This window comes from Chiloscyllium plagiosum, chromosome 31 (genome assembly GCF_004010195.1).
Source record: "Chiloscyllium plagiosum isolate BGI_BamShark_2017 chromosome 31, ASM401019v2, whole genome shotgun sequence".
NCBI lineage: Eukaryota > Metazoa > Chordata > Chondrichthyes > Orectolobiformes > Hemiscylliidae > Chiloscyllium > Chiloscyllium plagiosum.
The window spans coordinates 31,704,376-31,728,778 of NC_057740.1; the positions used below are offsets into that span (position 1 = coordinate 31,704,376).

Sequence of the window (24,403 nt, forward strand, 5' to 3'; positions counted from 1 at the left end):
TGTAAACTAATGTAGTGTACAAAATACCATGCAAGGACTGCGCTAAACACTATATAGGACAAACAGGAAGACAGCTAACAATCTGCATACATGAACATCAACTAGCCACGAAACGACATGACCAGCTATCCTTAGTAGCCACACACGCAGACAACAAGCAACATGAATTCGACTGGGACAACACTACTATCATAGGGCAAGCCAGACAGAGAACAGCCAGGGAATTCCTGGAGGCATGGCATTCATCCACAAACTCCATCAACAAACACGTCGACCTGGACCCAATATACCAACCACTACAGCGGACAGCTGAAACTGACAACTGGAAGCAGCAGGGACAGACCACTATAAACACCAGAGGAAACATCAAAGAAGCGCTTCGCAGGAGGCTCCCAAGCACTGATGATGTCGCCTAGCCAGGGGACGAAACGTTTGCAACAAAAACTTCCAGCGAACAGAACCACAACATGTACCTATCTAGATGCCTTTTAAAATGATGCAGTTGTACCAGTCTCCACCACATCCTCTGGCAGCTCATTCCATACATGCACCACCCTCTGTGTGAAAAAGTTGTCCAAGGCCTCTTTCAAAATCTTTCCCCTCACCTTAAACCTATGCCTTCTAGTTTTGGACTCCCTCACCCTAGGAAAGAGACTTAACTATTTATCCTATCCATTCCTCTCATTACTTTATTAACCTCTACAAGGTCAGCCTCCAATGCTCCAGAAAAAGCATTCAGTCTATTCAGCCTTTCCCTATTGCTCAAACCCTCCAACTCCAACAACATCCTTTTAAATATTTTCTGCACCCTTTCAAGTTTCACAACATTCTTCCTGTAGCAGGGAGACCAGAATTGGGTGCAGTATTCGAAAAGCGGCCTAATCACTGTCCTGTATATCTGGAACACAACATTCTAATTTCTATACTGAACGCAGTGACTAATAAAAAGGCAAGCTTGCCAAATGCCTTCTTCACTATCCTGTCTACCTGTGACTCCACCTTCAAGGAGCTGTGAACTTGCACCCAAAAGATCAGTGCCCACAATCCTGAAGAGCTGCCCAACCAGAACAGAGCGTGAGGTTAAAACTTCAGTTACTTACATAATGAATAATGTAGGAATGATGTCAGAGAGACACGATTAAAGCAGAGAAAAGTAAAAGGGAACAGGAGCTCTAACCGAATGCGAAGAGGAAGAATGCATTGCTGCAGCTTTTTGGGTCAAGCACCACAGCCTTATGTATGACGTGACCTCTATCATATCCCACATTAAATGTGTATTATGAATATGGAACTCTTGTTGAGATAGGTGTCTTAAAATTTATTAACACTGTACAATGTTAGAAACTCTCAGATTTACAAATAATCTGGGTTCTACACTTACATGACTTGCAGGAAGTGCACCCATCTCCAGCTCCTCCAAGACCGTGTTAGGGAACTGGAGCTGGAGTTGGATGAACTTATAGTCTGCTGACTGCAATGATTAAATATCGCATTGACTCCGTTACATTAAGAATGAAGGACAGGCAAGAAACTTCACACTGGAATGTCATGCTGCATATCCAACTAACTGTCTTAAAGAGCTCTGATGAAGAGTCAGCTAGACTCTAAATGTCACCTTGCCCTCTCTCCATGGATGCTGCCTGACCCACTGCGATTTCTAACATTTCTTGCTTGCAGACCAGATTCCACCATCAGCAGTAATTTGCTCTTACATTGTCTTAAAATTATGCTGCTTTTCTGGAATCTATTTAAGAATACAACTTTGATCAAGTTGTAAATGGAGTGTTTTTGCAGAAAATCACCAGGCCTCCAGCATTATCATTTGGGACAAAACAGGCAGAACCTGGCAAAACTAGAATCTGCAAGTATAACATTCATTGTCATAGTTCACTTTAAACAATTGCCTTAAATAACCCTACACAAAACCAAATGAACAATGTTTCACAATACATGCACTAAAAGGAGGCCTCTCTATTCTGAGAGATAGCCTAAGTGGTGCAGAGAATCATTTCCTGTTGGCCACTGTTCAAATGCTTAAATGAATTTAAAGTCTAATGCTCCTCAATGGACAAAAGCATTCATTCATAGAATCAGAGTCAGTTTTTAAAAAAACATCGAAAGAGGTCCTTGAACCAGTTGTGTCCATGCTAGCCATCTATACTAATTGCATTTATCAGAATATGGCCCGTAACCTCCTGTAATGCAGTATTACAAAAGGTACATCTAAACAGTTCTTACATTTATTGAAAGATTCCCACCTATGAGTGCAACCTTTCTATCTCAAATTCACTCAAACCTACCTGCGCCTTACCTTCTATCCACCCGGTCATTGACTGCCTGACTAAAAGGGAAAGGTTTCACTCCAAATCTCCTTTCTATTCCATCAATGCCTTTTACAACTCCAGCAGATCCCCTCAGCCTTCTGAGCAACCCACCCTGTCAAGACTCTCTTCATAGCTGAGCTGCTCCAGCCCAGCCAACATCCTGGTGAATTTCTTCTGCACCCCCTCATATTGAATAAATTCTGAGCATTGCAATTATTGGTGTCAAGGATCGTGCTCATTTCAAACAAGCCCTCTTGTACATTCAATAGACAAAAATAGAATTAAAATGGCACCAAAACTGAATTTTCAATTATAGTTAATTAAAGTGCCCCCAAAACAAATCCTACCATTCTAATCCTAAACTTACCTACCAAAAACCAGGAGGAGACTTCTTGGACTGCTTTTGAGAGTCAGCCTGTTAGGTCAATGATAATGATCTAATAGTCAGTCACTTGTTAGGGATTGATTAATGCCATAGGTTGATTTATTTGAAAAACACATAATAAAAGTGATGAAGCAGACATTACAGCAAGCCAGATATTCCTATCTGTGCAGTTTGTGCAGCAGATGGTTAGGCAGAGTCTCAACTTTATGTACATAATATAACCACTTACAGCACATGGAGACCTTAAAAGGTAAATTTTCTTACAGTCAAGGTACAACAGCAATTATTTCTGCCAAATTCAGAGTATCCCTGAAGCAAAGATTTTATAAGTATGTATGTTAGCACTTGTCATGCTTGCCAAGTGCAAGAGTTGAATTAGATTTGTGCAGTAAGCCAAATGCAGATGGATCCCTTCTGTGTATTCAGATTCTAATGGGTAAAGAAAGGGCATGGTGTTTTAGAACCATTATCAGGGCACTGAGTATTCTGGATTTCCCAAATACCTCGTCTACTTCTGAGTTGAATTAAGTATATCCTGGCTCTAACTTTGCACCAAGTTAAATGCCCTTTTAAAAAAAAATCCAAGATTTCTGTCACAGGTAGAAGCTTCTATAGTCGGGTAACTTGCTAATTCTGGTTTCTGCAGAACCAGATTGATCTGTATTGACAGATCAACCTATCACAGTGACATTGGTGCCAATGAATTACAGACTCCCTGGAGAACAGCACTCAGCTAGGTTACACGCTTCGGTACCACAACATGTAGACCTGAAGAACCAATGATTGGATATTGATCTAGGCTATTAATGGAATCAAAGATTTAAAGCACTGTTACACAAGCTGCAAGAATATTTAACAACTCAAAACTTGAAGCACGCTAAATCAGTAAACCATCGAGGGAGCCCGTCATGTTGTGATCAGAGTTGATCTCCTCAAGGTTTCTGCGAGTGTGGTCACTGGGAAGGCAATGTTTAGAATTACAGCACATTTGATGAGGGTTTTCTTTTTTGAAAAAAAAAGGTCTTAATTTAAACAAGACAAAATACTAAGTTAAAATGATAGTTTATTTTTGGGTCCATAGTGGACAATGTTTTGGTAGCATACTATCACAGAGAAGCCCAAATGACCTTCCATTCTGATCCCCATAATCGAGGGTGAAGTGTTGATCTCAGACAGTTCACCTGATGAGGGGGACCACATTTTCCAGGCTGTGAATTAGAAGGCTCTCTCCTACTCCATCTGGCTCAAGAAAGGCTACACTCTGTTGCTATGTAGAGCAGGGTGAGCCACACAGTGTCTCAGAATCTTACAGCATGGAAAATAAACCCTGTGATCTAACAAATCTATGCCAACCATGTTCCCAAACTAAACCTGCCTGCCTGCACTTGACCCCTATTGCCTTTAAAGCTTACCTGTTCATGAAATTATCCACATGTCCTTTAAACATTAACTAGATATGCACCCACCACTTTCTTTGGAAGTTTATTCCACATACAAAGCACTGTAAAAATAAAAGTAATCCCTCATGTCCTTTTTAAATCTCTTTTCACCTTAAAATTATGCTCCCCAGTTTTGAATTCCATTACCCTTGAGAAAGGCCCTGGTCATTCACCTTCTCTCTGCCCCTCGATTTTACAAACTTTCCTTATGCTAGGGTCACTCTCCAACACTTCAGTGAAAAGAGGTCCCAATCTCACCAGTCTATTTTTTCATCTCAAACTCTCCATTCCCAGCAACACCCTGGTAAATCTTCTCTCATTGCTAACTTGCTTCACAGAGGAATCCATGAACAGGTTGTTACACCTGGGGCCCATAGTGAATTAGGAACTTGATGCTTGCTTTAAGTGGCCACTGAGGATGACCAAAGTAATGGGCCCTACAAACTTAGCAGTGAGGCAAATATCTGAGCAGAATGGGCATCAGTTCCCATCCCTGGGGGATGACATGCTTTACACTTGACTTCTGCTTTTTGGAAAAACAAACATCTCAACTGATCAATTTTTAAGCCAGACTCAGATTCCTTCATTGCTCACAAGCTGATGAATCTACTTGGTCCCTATTCTGTTCTACACCAGAGAGACCCTTCTGGTGTAATGGTCGTGCACGAGTTCGAGGCCAGTGTGCAATAACAATTCTCAATGTTGATTTTACATTGCCATACAGATGGCAAAATCCAAACAGCAATACCCCAAGCTGTTTGTCAATCACCTCAAGACCCCAGTCCAGATTCTCTCACACCTCAAACACGGAATTGTCACATGAATACCTTTAAGAAACATATGCGGGTATACAACAATACTCTATAGAAGAAATTAAATACCAGGGTTTAGTGGTAACCAAGCACATAATATTCAATTCCAATGACATGGAATGCTAGGTTGTGTAGAGTTTTCTTTGAGGCTTTTGGAATTTACATTCCACTCTTTCTCAAGATCTACAAGCAATTGATGCTTTGAATCAGAATGAAACAAAAAAAGTTTATTAATACCCTAACCATCAGTTTCTCAAAAGCATTTTGTTCCTTCTCAATAAAATGCCACGAGCTTTTGTTTTTAAAATGATTCCTCATTTAATGTCTATCCTAACAAATTAAATTTTGTCCCAGATTTACAACTTTTAACATGCATGCAACTTGTAGGCAGAACTTTCCATTTCAAAGCTTCCTGTTCAAATATTTATCTTTGGGGTGTCTGAGATGATGGGTAATATATTCAGGAGCTTGGTAGCATGCAGCTCCTGGTGCTTTTACAGGAACTGCTTTGAGGACAGTCCATAGGCAATGCTGGACATAGATAGTAACATCTTCTAGCCAGTGATGCGGCAAATCCATCCACAGAGATCTTGGAGGATCTAAGAAAAGTGGGCTGCGACACGGTCTCAAATTTAACGTACTCATACTGGTTTTCAAATTCCAAGCGGTTTCATCCACAACCACCCACTAATGAGATGGCCCCCTTGTTATTGGCCAGGCCAGACCCCCTCAAAATATTTCAACGTAGCTGAGTCCCTAACTTTTTCTTATTTTAAAGGCAGATGTGAAGTAGCTATTCCAGGAGTGATGCAGCTGGTCAAACCACTCATCTTTAATGGAAAACAGAATTTATTTAAACACTACAATTGAAGCACAAACAAAAGAAAACAGAACTTTGAATAACTTAATTTGAAAACTCAACCAACTTGACACCAACTAAGGAGCTGTTCCAATTCCCGTAATATCCCCAGAAACGCATCCCTTGGCAAAAAAGGTAAATTCAAACACCAGATTCTTATAAGCAGGAGGGATTTCAGAGAGAAGTCAACCAGGGATCATCTGCTGAAGCATGGAATGTTTTTCACTGAAGCAGCTTCTCACTGTCACAACTAAAAGAAACTGAAAAAAAACTGAACTGGGAGAAGTGGCTACTCCCCCGCTATTGTTGAACTAGGCTCTTTCCCAAACGTTTTGGTATTTCTGCTTTTACAACCTCTCTTTAAAAATCCCACCGACAAAATAACTTAGTTAAAGAGGCAGCATCATCCCACCCTCGAACCCCATTTTTAATCTCTCGTATCATACACTACAATCTCTCTCTATGACCTATTCTGGAATTTTGTGCAGCCGATATTTTCATCCATTGTAACCTTTGTTGGACATTTCTAACTGCCTAGACTCTACAGTTCCCAAGACTCTCTACCATTTTCTTCTCAAATAAAATGCACCTTAAAATTTCCCAGTTTGGTCCTACTTTCGGCTACCTATCTCCCAGCAAGGAAAACGGTAGCAAAATGGTAATATCCTTGAAACTGTAATCCAGCTGCTCAAGTTTAGGATTCAAATCTCACCATGGCAGGAACAGAATTTGAGTTTGATTAATAAAATCAGCAACTGAAAGATTACAATGTCTCAGTAAAGATTACTATGAACAACTAGCAATTGTCATAAAATCCCTTTAGGAAGGCTAATCTAGCAGATCTTAACTGGTCTGGTCTACATGTGACTCCAGACTCTCAGCAAGACAACCCCTACTTGCGCTCGTAAATGGCCCTAGTAAGTCACTCAGTTGAAGGCTAATTAGGGACAGGCATGATGAGCAAGATTGCAGATGACACTAAAATTTGTGGTATAGTGGACTGCAAAAAAGATCTAAGATTACAAGGTCTTGATCATTTGGACCAACTGACCAAGAAGTGGCAATGGAGTTTAACCTGGGTAAATGGGATGTGCTGCATTTTGGTAAGACAAGGCTGGGCAGGACTTACGCAATTAAATGGTAGGGACTTGGGGACAGTTGTTAAACAGACAGATCTAGGGGTGCAGGTATATAGTTCCTTGAAAGTGGCATCAGATAGACAGGGTGAAGACGACAGCGTTTGGCACACTTGGTTTCAGTGGTCAGTGCATTGAGTACAATAGCTCCCCCCGCACCTGCAGGAGATACGCTCGAAGACCTATCACGGAAAATGGAAACCGCGGATTGGAGCGCAGCCATTCATTTAAATGAGAAATTTATCTTCCCAGCAATTGTCCCTGGTTCTAGAAGGTTCCCTATACATTCGGGCCACAGTTAACCACGGCTACCTGAAACCACAGAAAACTATTCTGCAGATATAGGGGTCACCCTGTATAGGAGTTGGGAGGTCACGTTGAGGCTGTACAATACATTGGTGAGGCCACCTTTTGAATACAGCATACAATTCTGGTCGCGCTGCTATAGGAAGGATATTGTTAAGCTAGAAGAGGGTTGGGTACAGAAAATATTTACAAGGATGTTGCCAGGACTGGACAGTTTGAGTTTAAGGAGAGGCTAGGACTTCTTCCCCTTGTAATGTTGGAGACTGATGGGTTTAAAGAAGTTTATAAAATTGAGAGGCACAGGAACGGTGAATAGCCAAGGTCTTTTTCCCAGGGTGAGGGAAGTCCAAAACTAGAGGACATAATTTGAAGGTGAGAGGGGATAGATTGACAAAGAGACATAAGGGGCAATGCTTTCCACACAGAGGGTGGTGCACGTATGGAATGAGCTGCCAGAGGAAGTGGTGGAGGCTGGTACAATTACAGCATTAAAAAGGCATCTGGATGGAGATATGAATAGGAAAGGTTTGGAGGGACGTGGGCCAGGTGGGACTAGTTCACTTTAGGATACCTGGACAAGTTGGGCTGAAGGGTCGGTTTTCATGCTGTATGACTCGAAATGCTGGCCTTATCAGCATGTCCACATCCCATGAATAAAAGAGACAAATATTCACTGTATGTTTGATGTTATTGCTGTGAAGCTCCTTGGGGAGGACAAAGGTGCTTTCCAAATGAAATTTATTATTCCCAACAGACCAAAATAAACCATGTTGCTGAAATTCAGCCAATGAGAAGAGAAACACTTTTCACCAGGTCTGCTCCCAGTAAAGGTGAGGACACAAACTGAGCATGTTTTCATCAGAGGGAGTAGTATAATACAAATAGAGTGTGAGCTTCTCCAGAACACAGAATGCCAGTTCACAGTTAACTGTCTATTTGTTTTTTATGGATGGCAATCGGGTGACTAAGGTTCTGTTGTTGTCAGTTACACCTCCTCAAGACCTATTTTCTTACTTTAAAAATCAAACTAATCCCACGACCACCTCATTTGGTCTTGCACTAATCAAAACATTCATTATTGTATACCCCTTTCATTCTCAATTCCGTCTACCACCTGACTCAGCTTGCCTTGCCTACTCACTTAAGACTCACCACACGTGATCTCTAATGGGTTCCAGTTCTGGTAAAAGCCATCAGCCAGAAACGTTCACCCTCTCTTCTCCTCAGAAGCTACCTGACCTGCTAGGCATGGTCAGTGTTGTGCACTTTGATTTCAGATTTCCCTCTCTTCCTGCACCCTCTTCCCCCACCTTCCACAACATTCAACCTTTTACAAAAAAGGGAATATTGAAGTCACAGTGGTTAGCACTGCTGCCTCACAGCGCCAGAGACCCAGGTTCAATTCCCACCTCAGGCGACTCTCTGTGTGGAGTTTGCACATTCTCCCCGTGTCTGCGTCGGTTTCCTCCGGGTGCTCCGGTTTCCTCCCACAGTCCAAAAATGTGCAGGTTCGGTGAATTGTCCAAGTTAAATTGCCCGTGGTGTTAGGTGAAAGGGTAAATGTAGGGGAATGGGTCTGGGTGGGTTGCGCTTCCGGGGGTTGGTGTGGACTTGCTGGGCTGAGGGCCTGTTTCCACACTATGTAATCTAATCTAAAAAATCTAAACACTATCAAAAACAAATGACCACATCAGCTAATAGGAAACATGAAGGGTGCTTGAAAACTATGCTTATGTCCAATTCAAAAGAAAAACACATGTTAAAACGTTCACTTTGATTTTAGGGCAAAAGGGTCATTCTCACATTGCCAGGATTTCTGCTCCTCCCCCCACACCTAGGAAGGCGCTCACTTTCAAAAGGTTAATGGTGTGCACACATTCTGGTTACACTGTGCACAGCAACAACAGAACAGCAATCACAAAACACAGACACAACCTCGGTATGTGCAACATTAGTATCACACCTATTTCCCAGTCATATTTTGAAGCATTTTCTAATTCAACATGGCAGGACCTTCGCAGCAGCAAAGAGAGGTCAACAACTGTAAATGCACGGTTCCAAGTCCTTGTTACAAAAAAAAATTGTAAAAGCATCTTGAAGGAAGGTTATCATTTTACACCAGACTCTTTGATCAAATCCAGAGGTTTTAAAAAAAACTCTACAGTTTTATGAGCATGTTTGGCCATTAGCTCCAACTCAGCTGGCTATGTGCAAGTTGATTTATGACACATTTACCATGCTGCTCTCGAAAGTGAAGATGGCTATGCACGACTGGAAAGTCAACTACAGACAGTACTCCTGCCTTCAAATACAAATATGACTGGTTATCAGAGGCCCCAGAGACATGAACAACCAACCACAGTCTTGCATGTTTGCCATCAGGTCTCCAGATGCGGCAAATGTTGAACTTTTTATTTTAAAGCTCTGGGAATACTGCTTAAAATATGACCCAACAGATTTCAGGCCTCTTGTGGGTGCCCAATTTCCATTATTTCACCTTCTACCCTAACATCTACCTTAAATCTCTCGCTACCTGATGTCATCCCTTAAAACATCTGACTTACACTTAGGTCAGATGTTCTAATCTGGCAAAGCTTACTGAACAATGAAGTATCTTGATTTTTTAATGTTAAACACTGTATAAATTCAGGACGTTGCTGTTTCTTTAAGCAAGTGGACTTATTTATTAATATGTAACACCCTGGAGAAATAGCCTAATCATTTGAATATAAAAACTTAAGAGGTGTTAAAATCACAAGCTTCTTAAAATCAACTAACCTTCTTCCTAGAATTCACCCAGAGGTAGTGATTCTTCAACTTGAAAGGGCTGCAGCTCCCCGTGGTGAAAGTAAATGAGGTTCAACAAAGGATACGTCGTTTTACAGAGCAGAAGGAAGGAATCTCTCAGTTGCAGAGATTTTCTAAATATAACCACCAACAATTGTACCTCAGCACCCAGAGCATTTTTCCTCCCACACCAAAAGATATAGTCACTGATTTCAAAATAAATGACAGAGGGGGAAAAAATGGACTTTGAAGTATAATTGATGCACATTTGTCAACCCAGAAGAAAATCTAAGGTTAATGGAAATGAAGGTGGGGAGATGGAAGAATAGGAGTGAAGACACATTCAACCAGAATATAACATACGGGATTCTGAGGGGGCTTGACAGGGCACATACTGAGAGGCCGTTTCCTCTCATATGAGAGTCTCAAACGACAAAACTGAGGGCTTGGAAAGAACGCAACGTTGCAGGATAAATATTTCTCTTTTTGCCTCCTGAACTTTTCATCTGACAGGAAAGTACAACATAATACCATATTCCTATCCCATCTAGTTCACTAATGTCTTTCAGCAAAGGAATTAGTCTTACCTTGCCTCCACTCAATTCCAGACCAACATTTCTTCTAAAGCTGCATGACTCCAAGGTTCCATACATGGTAATCAGTGTCAAAATGCCAATCGTGGCATAGATGTCCGCTTCCAGACGTCACTGTCGTGCAAGGACCTCAGAGGCCTCTGGAGCCAGAACAAAAATTAAGGGAAATTCTCCTCTAGACCCACAAAATGACTGGCTCTCAACTGTCCTCTGAGCAAATAGGGATGGTCTGTAATGTTATGATACCTTTGCCTCATGACTGAATTTAAAAAAAACAAATGCAAGGCATGCAATTAGAAGGTACAGTAAAGCTGCTGTAGTCTAACCAGACCATCGGGCTGCTTTCTCATTACAAAGATGATTGGTGGTGGCAAAACTGATGGTGACCAGGCCTCAGGCAAGAGGAGAGGTCGAGAAGGAAAGACCTTCACTGTAATCTCAGTCGATGCAGGAATTTCAAGAGGGTTATTTTCTAAAAGGGGAAAACTGAAGCACAAAGGGACTTAGGAGTCCTAGCTCAGGATCGTTTCAAGGTTACCATGCAGGTTAGTTGGCAGTCAGGGAGGCAAATGCAATGTTGGCATTCATTTCAAGAGGGCTACAATGTAGGAGCAGAGGTGAACTGCTGAGGTTGTAGAAGGCTCTGGTCAAACCACATTTGGAATACTTGAGAGCAGTTTTGGGTTCCATATCTAAGGAAGGATGCATCGGCTTTGGGTCTAGTGGAGGTTTGAGTCAAAGAGTGCAGTGCCGGAAAAGCACAGACGGTCAGGCAGCATCTGAGGAGCAGGAGAGACTATGTTTCGGGCATCAGCCCTTCATCAGGAATTAACGTAGGCTCAAAACGTCAACTTTCTTGCTCCTCGGACACTGCCTGATTGGCTGGGTTTTTCCAGCACTGCGCTCTTCGACTCTGACCTCCAGCATCTGCAGTCCTCACTTTCTTCCAGTGAAGGTTTACAAGAATGAGCCTTGGGATGAAGTGCTTATCACAAGAGGAGCAGTTGAGGACTCAGTCTGGATTCACGAGTTTAAGGATGAAGGAGAGATTTCATCGAAACTTAAAGAATACGGAGGGATACGGGTAGAGCGAATGGAGAGATGATGTTTCCACTAGTAAGAGAGACCAGGACCGAAGGACACAGCCTCAAAGGAGAAGGTAAGGCCCTTTAGAATAGAAATGAGGAGGAATTTCTTCAGCCAGCACATGGTTAATCTATGGAATTCCTTGCCACAGAAGGCTGTGGTGACCAAGGCATGGAGAGATCATTTAAGACAGAGATAGATAGGCGTCTGATTAATAAGGGGATTGAGGGTTCAGGGGGAGAAAGCAGGAGAACACAATTGAGAAACATATCAGACACGATAGAATGGCGAACCAGTCTCAAATGACCTAATTCTACTTCAAACTCTTACGATCTTATGGAACCTCTTCTGTTGGCATTGGAAACCGGCTGTCCAGCCAACCAAGCTGACTGACTGTCTTCTGCAATCAGTCCAATTCTAATGGCGAAATATTTAGGGGTCAACTAACAACGATGCATTCAAACTCAATTGTCTCAAATGAATAAGCATGCAGCAAATTTGGAAATATCTTGTGCCTCCATTTTTATTCATTACTAAAATTTTTCCTAGCTTTCCACTCCTGGATCACAGTTGTTATAAGGCAGCCTGTGCAGCCCTACAGCTGGTTGGAGTATCTGTGTGAATGGGAGAACAAAGATGACAGAAGAGTGCCCTAATGCATGCCTTTAAAATGACTGAGCAGTTTAATGGAATAGACAAACGGGAAAATGCTTCCATCTGTAGAACCAAATCTAAAAAAAAATTAAGGCTCGGATATACAAGACAGGTCACTAATAAATTCAATAATGAAGTCAGGAGAAACATCTACAGCCAGAGTGTGGTTAGAATGTGCAGCTTGCTAATATATGGGAATAGATGATCAAACTGAACATTTATTATCATTCCTTGGGATTTCAGCATCAATGGCAAGACTAGCATTTGTTGCCTACCCCCAATTGCCCTAGATTAAAATGCCTTACTTAGCCATCTCAGAGTCACCACCCTACCAGAGGTCTGGGGTCATATGCAGGCCAGACCAACTAATGTCAGACAGATTTCCTTTCCTAAAAGGGATATTTCGTAAACCAAGTTGATGTGCTATTTATAAAATGTGTTCAATGTGCTGGCTCGGCCATTATTTATTGCCCAACCCCAATTTTACTGGAGAAGGTGGGGGTGAGCTTCTTGAACCACTGCAATCCTTGGGGTGGCAACTGATGATCACGGGCACAGTCATCATTACTGATTTATGAATGGAATTTAAATCTGTGGTGGGATTTCAATCCAAATCATTAGCCTTGACGTCGGAGTGCACTGTAAGCCCATAAGACAGAGTTGAAAGTAAGCCATTTAGCCCATCGAGTCTTCTCTACCACTCAATGAGATCATGGCTAATCCATTAATCCTCAACCCCACTCCTATGCCCTTTCCTCACAACCCTCTAGTTATTTACCAATTAAAAATCAGACAGAGTGTTGAATATTCTTAATGCAGCCTCTACAGCTCTTTTAGTGAATCCATAGATTCGTTGCCCTCAAGGTAAATTCCTCATGTGTCTGAAATAAGGGACTCCCTTACACAGATTATTCCATCTGGTCCTAGACTCTCCTCCAAAAGGAAATGACTTCTCAGCATCTATCCCGTCAAGCCCCCTAAGAAAACTCAAATGAGAGGAGACCTTATTTTCAGACTTCCTTGCAGTGTAAACCAACCTATTCAGCCTCCTCGCATATGATATTCCTTTCAGACACAGGGCCAACCTCATGAACCTTCTGTGAACTGCCCCCAATGCCAGCATAGATTACTTTTGAAGGGGATCAAAACTGTTCAATATTCTAGCTGTGCTCGAATAAAGTCTTGTATAGTTTTAATAAGACCTCTCCATTTTTGTATTCTATTCCCTTTTAAACAAAAGGCTAATATTCTATTTGCCTTCTCCATAAAAAGTCTATCCATCTAAGTTCAGCAGGTTATAATTTATGCACAAGGACATTCCAGTCCTCTTGTACTGCAGATTTCTGCAATCTGTCTCCATTTAAACAATATTCAGCTCCTCTATTCTTTCTGACCAAGTGCATAACTTCACATTTTCTCTCAATATTCCACATCTGACAAGGTTTTGCCCATTTACTCAAACTATTAGCCGATTGAAATTAAGAGAGCCAGTAATGTACCGGGTAATGCATTTAAGGGAATGCTAGTGAAGTACCGAAGGTGAAAAGAAGTCAAAGGATACGTTGATAATGTTAGCTAAGACAAGAGGAAGCACATGTGCAGCAAAGTTGATGCAACCATGATGGGCTGTTTCTCTTTCATAACATGTTCTTCCAAGTAAAACATGTTGTTATATAATAGCTGCTCACTTATGTTAACCAGATCTTTGACACAGATGAAACTGTACAAGCACTGACCCAGTACTTACAATAACAGTACACAGTCTCTGCTGTCTGCTCCTCCATCCTGTTATGATTCCAATAAAGAACAGAACTTTGAACTAACCCTCTTCCTCTTCACTTCATATGATCCAGTTGGGATTTCAAAGGCAACTACACTAGTTGGTTAACATTATTTTACAACTCCTCCACTCCGGCAGCGCATCCGATCATTAAATGCCATTACTCACCCCAAACAGCATCAAGTTGACTTTGCCGAAGTGTAATCGGGGCCCAATCTATTGTGCAGCATACCAGCAATTGTAACAACATTGATTTATAGCTTTATTAAGCCTTCTCTGGAGAACAAATGCAATCTTCACACCAATGGGTTTGAAAATAAATTTCAGAAATAATAAATCAGTGCCATAATGTACAGTCACATTACAGCTCTATAAAATGCTGGGTCAAAAGGAATGTAAAACTGCTTAAGCTCCCAGCTTTGAAGGGCAAGAGGGACAAATGAGTCTTACTGCACTACCTTCAACTTTCTATCCATGTCTTAGAAATAATTCAGCTCAGAGTACAAAACAGCAAAATCACTGAGTGACCGAAAGCAATCGCTCTGACAGAACAATGGTGACCATCTTAATCATACAATATTTTCTGTGCCTGGTCCTTGCTCAGTGTTACCTTCCTTTCGTCAACAAGAAATATTGTGTCAGGATCAGTCTCTGTCTTTGCTGGCTTTACTCCTCTCAATAGGTGATGGAGGCCAAAGTATTAAAAACCATTTATTAATAGCATTGTTTCAATCCCCATAAACTTGAAAAGGTTTTAATGAGAAAAGAAATTTGAATTTTTGATGTCTAATCAAAAAGGATCATATACCAGGATTAAGACTTAAAACTTTTACTGCAACAAACAAATTAAAAGCAACAGTACCTAAGCACTACTCTTGTAGGCAAATAGTTTAAAAGTGACGAGAGAACAATTTTTTAAAAAGTGTTATAGTTCGGCTTTACACTTGCTCAAGTGGACCAGCTCCTCCCCTCCAGGAACCAGTCCTTAGTAATTCACAGGTCTAGAGTGCTCCTCTATTTTCCCTTCATTAGTTGGGCAACTTTTAATTGCCAAACAATCTTTCATGATGTGGGTTTTTCTGGAGATTACTTCTCCCAGACAAAGTTAGGTGCACTTTCCAGCCTCATTCAAATCCTCAAAAACTGGGTGGCTAGCACTGCTGCCTCTCAGCGCCAGGGAGGCAGGTTCAATTCCAGCCTCGGACGACTGTCTGTGTGGAGTTTGCACATTCTCCCAGTGTCTGTGTGGGTTTCCTCTGAGCACTCTGGCTTTTTCCCACAGTCCAAAGATGTGCACGTTAGGTGAATTGGCCATGTTAAATTGCCCATAGTGTTGGGGAGGTGCTTTGGTCAGGGGTAAATAAAGGGTCAGAGGAATGGGTCTGGGTGGGTTACTCTTTGGAGGGATGGCGTGGACTTGTTGGGTTGAATGGCCTATTTCCACACTGTAGGGATTCGTAGATTCTAACTTGGTCTTTTTGATCAGAGCTTGAACTCCCATACTCCTTCCACATCGTGAACAAGACTGGTAATGTCAATCTCTGCTCAAAGATTCATGCAGAGTTACCTATATACTGTACAAGGTTCAGGGCTTTCTTCAGTAAAAAACTGCAACCCAATTCTACAATGGTGTACTATGACAGTACTTATTCTGCAGTTCATCTTCCTGGCAGTGGGAATCTCATGGGCCTTGTATCCAGACAGATAGGTTAATTAGTTGCTTATTATCTGGACAACCAATTCCACTTAATATCATAATCAAATTGACAGTTTAAAGTTGCAAAGTGTGCACTGATGACTGCCAGACCATGCTTTAAATGATCTCACCATTACCAGTATACCTATTGCCTAGAGGTGTGAATATCTTTTATCTACTTCCCAATAAAGCAACCTTGGCTCTCCTTTAACAATAAAGCCAGCCAATCTTGGTGCTGGGCATAATTCAGAACAAGTCACATGACCCCCTCACTTCTCAAATGTACCCTAAATTAAATAATTCCATAATATAGCCTTACAATGCAGTTCTTCCCTCATGCAGGCTATTTCAACGGTTGCAAGAATGCTTATGCTATCTTTGTAACAGAAGAAACTAGATGTAGATATCATGGTATTAGAAGAATCTAACAGACATTTATTACAGCTAGCTATAATGTACATGAGTTGCATTCACAGACACATAGTTTAATGTTAGTCCAAACATTTAAAAGATTACCAAGAGAGAAACATGCTTCCAGTAGTATGTCAAGACAGATCAGGAGACCGTCACATCCTTTAGTCTTGGAGGTCCAAGGGCTGCTCTCTTATTAGAGAAGACAGGTGGTGGTTTAACTGGAGGGGCAGTAGACTTCACGCGAGGAGAGAAGTTGAGAAGGCAAGTCCTTCATGGTAGCATCAAGCTGGTGGGGGATCTGAACCTTAGTGTTGACACCACTCTGCATCACAAACCGGCCTGTCAACTGAGCTAACGGACCCCCATGTCACTAAAACGAATATACTGACATACAGAGTGTGACAATATAACATCAAGATTTGGGAATATTAGGCCTCATAATTCTCACATACATTCATTCACAATCTCTCCTCTAGCAACATAGCATCAGCGCCCCCCCCACCCCCCACCCCATCCTACAACAAACACAGAAAACCAGAATCAATCCACATCACTGCACCGCCTCATCAGAAACATCACACAGGTGGGGAGCAGTAACTGGGAACTTGGAAAATTGTTGTAAGCACTGACTATCAGGGAGAGATGGAAATAAGACTAGAAAAAGAGCATGCACAGAAATGGTACTTCAGTCAAAATGTTAAACCGCAGTAATATTTCCGACTGCCAAGCTTGCCCTTCCTGCCTGCACAGAGAGTTCATTTCGAAACAGCTGAATTAAAACTGAAGATTTGGCTCACTTCAATTAACCTCCTGAAATTCATCCTGTCAGATGTCAGGTTTGATGCTCATCATGCCAGCTGGTTTCCGAAATTACAACCTCATTAATTTGTTTTCTTAAAAACCCTGCAGAGTAAAATGCAATTCAATCTCATCACACTACAAGAGATTTCAAATGAGGAGTTTTATCAACATGCAACATTCAGTCCCAACATCAAGCTGGTGCTAACCAGTAACCAAATATCCAAATGTCATTCCACAGACTCCTTTTTTTAAATCAGCCAAAAACTTCTGTGATCTATCCTCACTATACAATTTGAGTCTAGAACAAGTTTAGATTCTCCTAGAGTTATACAGTGAATTCATCTGCTGCCTAGCTGAGACACAATCCAGGAAGACTTTTTCCCTACTTTTGCTTAGGTTAGGTTATGTTAATATTGCAAACATCCAAATCCCACTGACATTAAGCTAATCTGTTTTTGTGCTGATTGAAGGATAAATATTGACAAAGACACCATGGGAGAACTCCTTTGCTCTTTGAGGTGACATTCATTCAAAGAGGCTAATGTCTCATCTGAAGATGATACCAACAGCAGTGCAGTGCTCCAGTCCTGTTTTAGAGCGTCAGCTTTGATTTTTTAGGTGATCAAGCTCTGGAATGGAAATTGAACCTGTGTTCAGAATGGCAAAGAGGGATACTAACAGAGCCACAGTCATCAACACACATCTCTTAGCAATGATTAACCAATATTAAAATTGATCAACATACTGGAATGCCACAAGGATCTGTGGTGGGTCCACTACTTTTTGTTATTTATAAAAATGATTTGGATACGAGCATAAGAGGTATAGTTAGTAAGTTTGATGATACCAAAATTGGAGGTGTAATGGACAGCAAAGAAGGTTACCTCAGATTATGAGGTACCTTGACCAAATGGGCTGAGAAGTGGCAGATGGAACTTAATTTAGATAAATGGGAGGTGCTGCATTTTGGGAAAGCAAATCTTAGCAGGAGTTGTACACTTAATGGTAAGGTCCTAGGGACTGTTGCTGAACAAAGAGACCTTGGAGTGCAGGTTCATAGCTCCTTGAAAGTGGTATTGCAGGTGGATAGGATAGTGAAGGCAGCATTTGGTATGCTTCAGAGTATTGGTCAGAGTATTGAGTACAGGAGTTGGGAGGTCATGTTGCGGCTGTACAGGACATTGGTTAGGCCACTGTTGGAATATTGCGTGCAATTCTGGTCTCCTTCCTATCAGAAGGATCTTGTGAAACTTGAAAGGGTTCAGAAAAGATTTACAAAGATGTGGCCAGGGTTGGAGGATTTAAGCTCTAGGGAGAGATTGACTAGGTTGGCGCTGTTTTCTCTGGAGCGTCGGAGGCAGAGGGGGGACCTTAGAGGTTTATAAAATCATGACGGACATGAATAGGATAAATAGACAAAAGTCTTTTGCCTGGGGTGGGGGAGTCCAGAACTAGAGGGCATAGGTTTAGGTTGGGAGGAGAAAGATATAAAAGAGACCTAAGGGGCAACTTTTTCACAGAGGGTGGTCCATGAATGAAATGAGCTGCCAGAGGAAGTGGTGGAGGTTGGTACAACTGCAACATTTAAGAAGCATTTGGATGGGTATATGAATAGGAAGGGTTTGGAGGGATATGGGCTGGGTGCTGGCAGGTGGGACTAGATTGGATTGGTATATCTGGTCGGCATAGACGGGTTGGACCAAAGGGTCTGATTCCATCTTGCACATCTCTATGACACTATGATGACTCAAAATTTGCTGTTGTTATCCAGTGCAGGTGCCAAATACTCCTCGTCCAGAAGTCTGGTCTCGCTAATCGATCACATCAGGGAATGAGTTGGTAGACAGCATCATGGAGAAAGTGAGGACTGTAGTTGCTGGAGAGTCAGAGTCGAAACATGTGCCATTGGAAAAGCACAGCAAGTCAGGCAGCATCTGAGGAGCAGGAGAATCGACATTTCGGGCATAAGCCCTTCAGAGGGCATCATGGTCCGGCTCAGTTATCGAAGGGACCAGATGACCACCTACTCGTGTGGTGGGCTGTTGCAGTGCTGTTACATTTTATCACTATTCTTATGATGCAGTGCACATGGTCAACAGCACACTGAGAATTTAGGAGCAGAAATTAGTCCTGTTTGACAAAGAGTGGACAAATTATACACTCTGCCTCCTTTCAATTCCATTCTAAATAGCATCTGTGCTACCCACTAAGAATACCCTCTCGCTCTATTAAAGAGAGAACACACTCAAACAGGCACAAAAGTCATACATACTGACTATTCAAAGTGATGAAGCATTGCATAGTTGAAAGTTTGAGAGTAAACTGTTCGCAATGTCGTCAATTGCCATTTTTAGTGTCAATACCACATCAATCTGGTTATGGTACAGCACTTATACCCATCATATCTCATTCCTTAGCAACTTCACATTAAAATTTCAACAGAAGAACAGCAAGCGTTGAAAATTTACAACCGCAAACAGAAAATCCTGGGAATCAGCCAATATCCTTGGAAAGTGCAAAGTCACATTTTGAATTGGAATGAAGTTTTCCCCAAGACCAGAAAAAGTGTGAAAGACTTTTGGTCAAACTGGAGAGAACAAGGTGCTGGTGTAGGGGAGCAGAAGCAGAGAAATACATAATTTGTAGAATGATACAGCACAAAAGGTGACCATTCTGCCCATTGCGAATGTACTGGCACTTTGAGCTTTGTAAATTTCCCCTTTAGAAGAATTATTGAAACGGTTTCCAGGCCAGGCATGCTGGAGAACAAATTGGCAAAATTTTTCTTTCCTCAGGTCATCTCCAGTTCTTTTGGCAGTTTGCTCAACTTTATGCCACTTCGATAAGTAGAGGAGGAAAGGTTTGGAGGGATATCGGCCTGGAGCAGGTCAGTGGGACTAGTTTAGTTTGGGATAATGTTTGGCATGGACTGGGTGGACCAAAAGGTCTTCTCCTCTGAACCCTTTCTGTTCTAGGGACAGCAACCCTTGCCTCTCCTCGACTCCAGAGTTAAGTTGGGCATTGCTGACATCTATGTGGATGGACAAAGTTAAAAATCACACAACACAAGGTTACAGTCCAGCAGGCTTATTTGGAAGTACTAGCTTTCAGAGCGCTGCTCCTTTAATCAGGTAGTATTGGAACAAGATAAAACACAGAATTTATAGCCAAAGATTAGAGTCATGCAACTGAAATGATACGTTGAGCATTTCAGTTGCATGACACATTAATCTTTTGTTATAAATTGTGTGTTATGAGACTGCTGCACAGGTACTTGATAAAGAAGCAGCGCTGTGAAAGCTCATGCTTCTGAATAAACCTGTTGGACTGCAACCTGGTGTTGAATGATTTTTAACATTGCTGATATCATTCTAGTAAAATTCTGCAGATACGCAAATCTGAAATTAAAACAATCGAGTACGGTTAGAACTCAGAAGGTCAGGCATCATCTGTGGAGGGGAGGTGGTGGGAGTAGTAATGTCATTGAACTAGTAATTCAGAACTCCAGGTTACCGGTCTGGGGACATTGGTTTGAATCCAGTCATGGCAAATGAAGCATTTTATAGTCAATAAAAATCTGAAATTTACTAAACAATCATGTGGCCATGATCAATTATTGTTTAAAAAAATCTGATCCGTCCTTTAGGGAAGGGAATCTGTAAGTGACAATACTGCAGCCCAATGTACATAGATCAAAACTTCAATCTGCAGGCAAGATGCACTATGTCGAGGCTGCTGCAGAGCTCAAGCAGACATGTTACAGAAAAAAAACTTTTAATCGATATCCATGCAGCAACTACACACCATCATGAGAAAGCAGTTAATTAATCATAACGCAAGTGTTGCTTGAACTTCTCACCCATTACAATGGATTTTCATACCACAAAAAACAGGAACCTGCAAGGAGTCAACACATTCTACCAGGAACCAGAGGATCTTAACCATTCCATTTCTAGATGCTACTCAGCAGGAAATGAGCCCCCCAAAAGACGTTAACAGTTCATAATATAATGTCACATTTGATTTCCTGGAACATGAGTGGAAGGAGAGAGTAAATCATCAAACAATAGGCGCACAACTGAAGTCAACGACATTTACTTTTTAAATATTTAATAAAGGTTGAAAGCTCTGAAGCACTTTATAAAACGTAATAATAAATGAGACAGTGCCCATTATTAATTTATCATTCAAATTAATCTGTCGGCAGTTCCAATTAAAAAGAACATTTAATTATTCATTGGTGAATAATTGGAAATTACAAAGAGAAAAGTTCTATTTACAACCAGGCTCAATCATGAAATTTGTCACATTTATGGTAGGACTAATTTCAGGGAGAATACATAGCCTCTGTAAACGGCTCAATGACAAGCAATGAAGTGTTTCTCAGGAAAAGACCAAGAAAGCTACGTACCTGTTTATGCATTTCGATGTTCAAACCATAAGACATTTCATAATACTGGGGGGGAAAGAAAATCAAACCAAAATGTTAACATCTTGCACTCTTTTGAATGACCCTCTGGTGAGGTTGTTACTCATACAACCATGTTACAATCACCAAGATATCCATTTCTGATCTCTAGTGGAACTGGTTTGTGCATCAAATGTAATGCATCAGATAAATACACAAGGTATGTCAACCCTTCAAAGCCAAATTCCTGTCCTTGGAGACTGCCATAAAGCACACTGCCTAATGTGAGCTCAATGCCTTTTTTCCCCCTAGACAGAGATGTCTTCACCAGGTCTCCCAACAACATTATATAGGATACTGCTCGCAGTTCCTAGGCTATATGGGCATTCACGCTTCTGTATTCTTCCATGGGAGAGGGTGCTCCTGACAAAGCCAGCATTTTGTGCCTACTCCTAAATGCTGAGTGGCTTGCGAGGTTTTTTTCAAACATCAGTGAGTCAACCAATTTGCGGTGGGTCTGCAGTCACGTGAAGGCCAGTTTATTTTTGGGGGGAGTGGTGGGAAATAACAAATTTCCTTCTTTAGAAAGATATTAGTAAATTAGATGGGCTTTTACAAGATTCAATGATAGTTGCCATACTCCTCATAACTGAAAGTAATATTACATTCCAGATTTAGAAATTTAAATTCAATTCTACCAGCTGCCATGTTGGTACTTAAACCCGTCTCCAGCACAACAGCCTAGGCCGCTGGGTAACTCGTCCAATGACTTCATGTTTAGCCAGTGGCCTGCCTCATTTGGTTCAGATTTCGAATCTGCTTTCCACCACCATACGTATACACACAACATCTAAAAAAGGTGGCATCATCAGGCATAGAAACCTTAGTCAAATTCCTCTGAGCCTGGGTCAATAAACCAAGGCAGAGATCAGCTAATGTAATTTAGGCTAGGGACTGAAACAGGTTTATGCTCCTGATTAGAAATGTCAGCAGAAAAATCAAGGATTAAGTACTTAAAACAATCAAGTGTTTGGTGGCCCAGGTGCCTCCATACTCAAGAGAAGTTGCAACGAGAGAGGAGATAAGATCAGGGAGGAGTGAAAAATGAAGCATAGAGGGGAACACACGGTCAACTACACTTTTCACATCAAGTGCAATGTAAAAACATTCCTCATTCAATATTTAATCCAAGAGTTGCATTCCATGTTGGTAAGGAAATCCCACTGCTTAGTGCACAAACAAAAAAAAAGTCTCATGCCCAGTCTTCCAACTGAAAAATAAGAGGGGTGGGGGGGGGGGGGGGGGGCAGGTGCACCTTTGGTGTTAATAAGTTCAGGCGCAATTATTTCAAGCATCCATTTCAAATTAAACAGGGAAGTCTCAGTAATTATTTGGGTAACATTGCAACTGTTGGAATTAAAACTGAGCTGGAGAAACTCAACAGCTCTGGCAATATCTGTGGAAAGTGTGAGTGAGTTAGTCTGATCAGATTCTTCCCCAGAACTGGAGGTCCTTGGAACGGTGGGTTTTTATAATGTTGACAGAGGGGGAGGAGTGAACTTAAGTGGAACAGATTGACAGGTACTCAGGATAAAAGAAAGGGAGTGCTAATGAATCTTAAAAGTTTTCACACCTAATTATCTCTACTTTACCACCATTAGCACTCCCTTGACTTTTGCGCTGAACACTATCACCTTCTGTTCCACTCCTCCTCCTCCCCTGCACTTTATCAAATGGTATAAAATCCACCATTTTCCAAACTCTTCCATTTCTGATGATGATTCACACTGAAATGCTAACTGCATTAGATGCTGCCTGACCTGTTGAGTTTCTCTAGCTTTTTAAAGAAAAAATTCAGATCTCCAGCATTTACAGAATTTTTCAGAAACTGCTCATGAGCATTGCCCAGAAAACCCATGTGTGGCTAAAATGGATAGGGAGCTCAAATGTTCCTAGCCTGTCAGTTCAAAAAGAATGCATAACACACCAACATTGCATCACCATTTTTAAGTTAGGGTTAGCAACACTGTACATATGACATGGTGGAGAAAGATTTATAGTTCCTTTACGATTAGTGAGACCTCCCCCACCCCTGCAGGATATGTGCATCTGAACATTGTATTCTGCATTGTGTCAATGTAGGTGGGCGACAACCCTTTTGTAAAGGTGTAATCAAAGTAAGGTCCTTACCATGACATAATGGCGCTGCATTTCTGTCTTTTCACTGGCCAGTTTGTCACATTCCAACTTGAGGCTGTTGTTAAAAATACAAAAAATAATTTTTAAATGACAAATTTGAAGAAAACATTGTTTTCATTCAGGTTTCATTCCAAATTCAAGCTCAGTCCACTTGTGGAAATGAAGTGAAAACATTACACCCACTTGCATTTTCTTTGTATGACTACCCAATACATCCACTGAAGACAATAAAAATCCACTGCTCTCATGCTCTCTGCATTAATGACCCAAATGAAGGAACGGAGGGCATTCTGGCTAAGTTTGCAGATGATACCAAGATAGGTGGAGGACAGGTAGCATTGAGGTGGGGAGTGCAGAAGGATTTGGATGGGTTTGGAAAGTGGGCAAAATAGTGGCAGATGGAGTACAACGTGAGAAAGTGTGAGGTAATGTACTTTGGTAAGAAGAATAGAGACCTGAACTATTTCCTAAATGGACAGAAAATTCAGAAGTCTGGGTGTTCTAGACCAGAATTCTCTCAAGATGAACTTGCAGGTTGAGTCAATAGTTAGGAAGGCAAATGTAATGATGGCATTTATTTTGAGAGCACTTGAATATAAAAGCAGAGATGTACTTCTGAGGCTGTATTAAAAATGTAAAATCGACATTTTGGGCAAAAGCCCTTCATCAGGAATAAAGGCAGAGTGCCTGAAGGGTGGAGAGATAAATGAGAGGAGGGTGGGGG

The 24,403-nt window shown here is 41.4% G+C and overlaps 1 protein-coding gene across 2 annotated transcripts in view; it reads right to left on the reverse strand.

Moving 5' to 3' along the window:
- Nucleotides 1–24,403, reverse strand: part of LOC122565382 (TLE family member 5-like) — a 125,909-nt gene that overhangs the window by 59,160 nt on the left and 42,346 nt on the right. For both annotated transcript variants that reach the window (XM_043721309.1, XM_043721308.1), the window contains exons 3-4: nucleotides 23,671–23,734; nucleotides 21,484–21,528 (exon numbers count right to left, since the gene is read on the reverse strand). In XM_043721309.1, coding sequence (XP_043577244.1) covers nucleotides 21,484–21,528; nucleotides 23,671–23,734 — 109 coding nt within the window. The remainder of the gene's footprint in view (nucleotides 1–21,483; nucleotides 21,529–23,670; nucleotides 23,735–24,403) is intronic.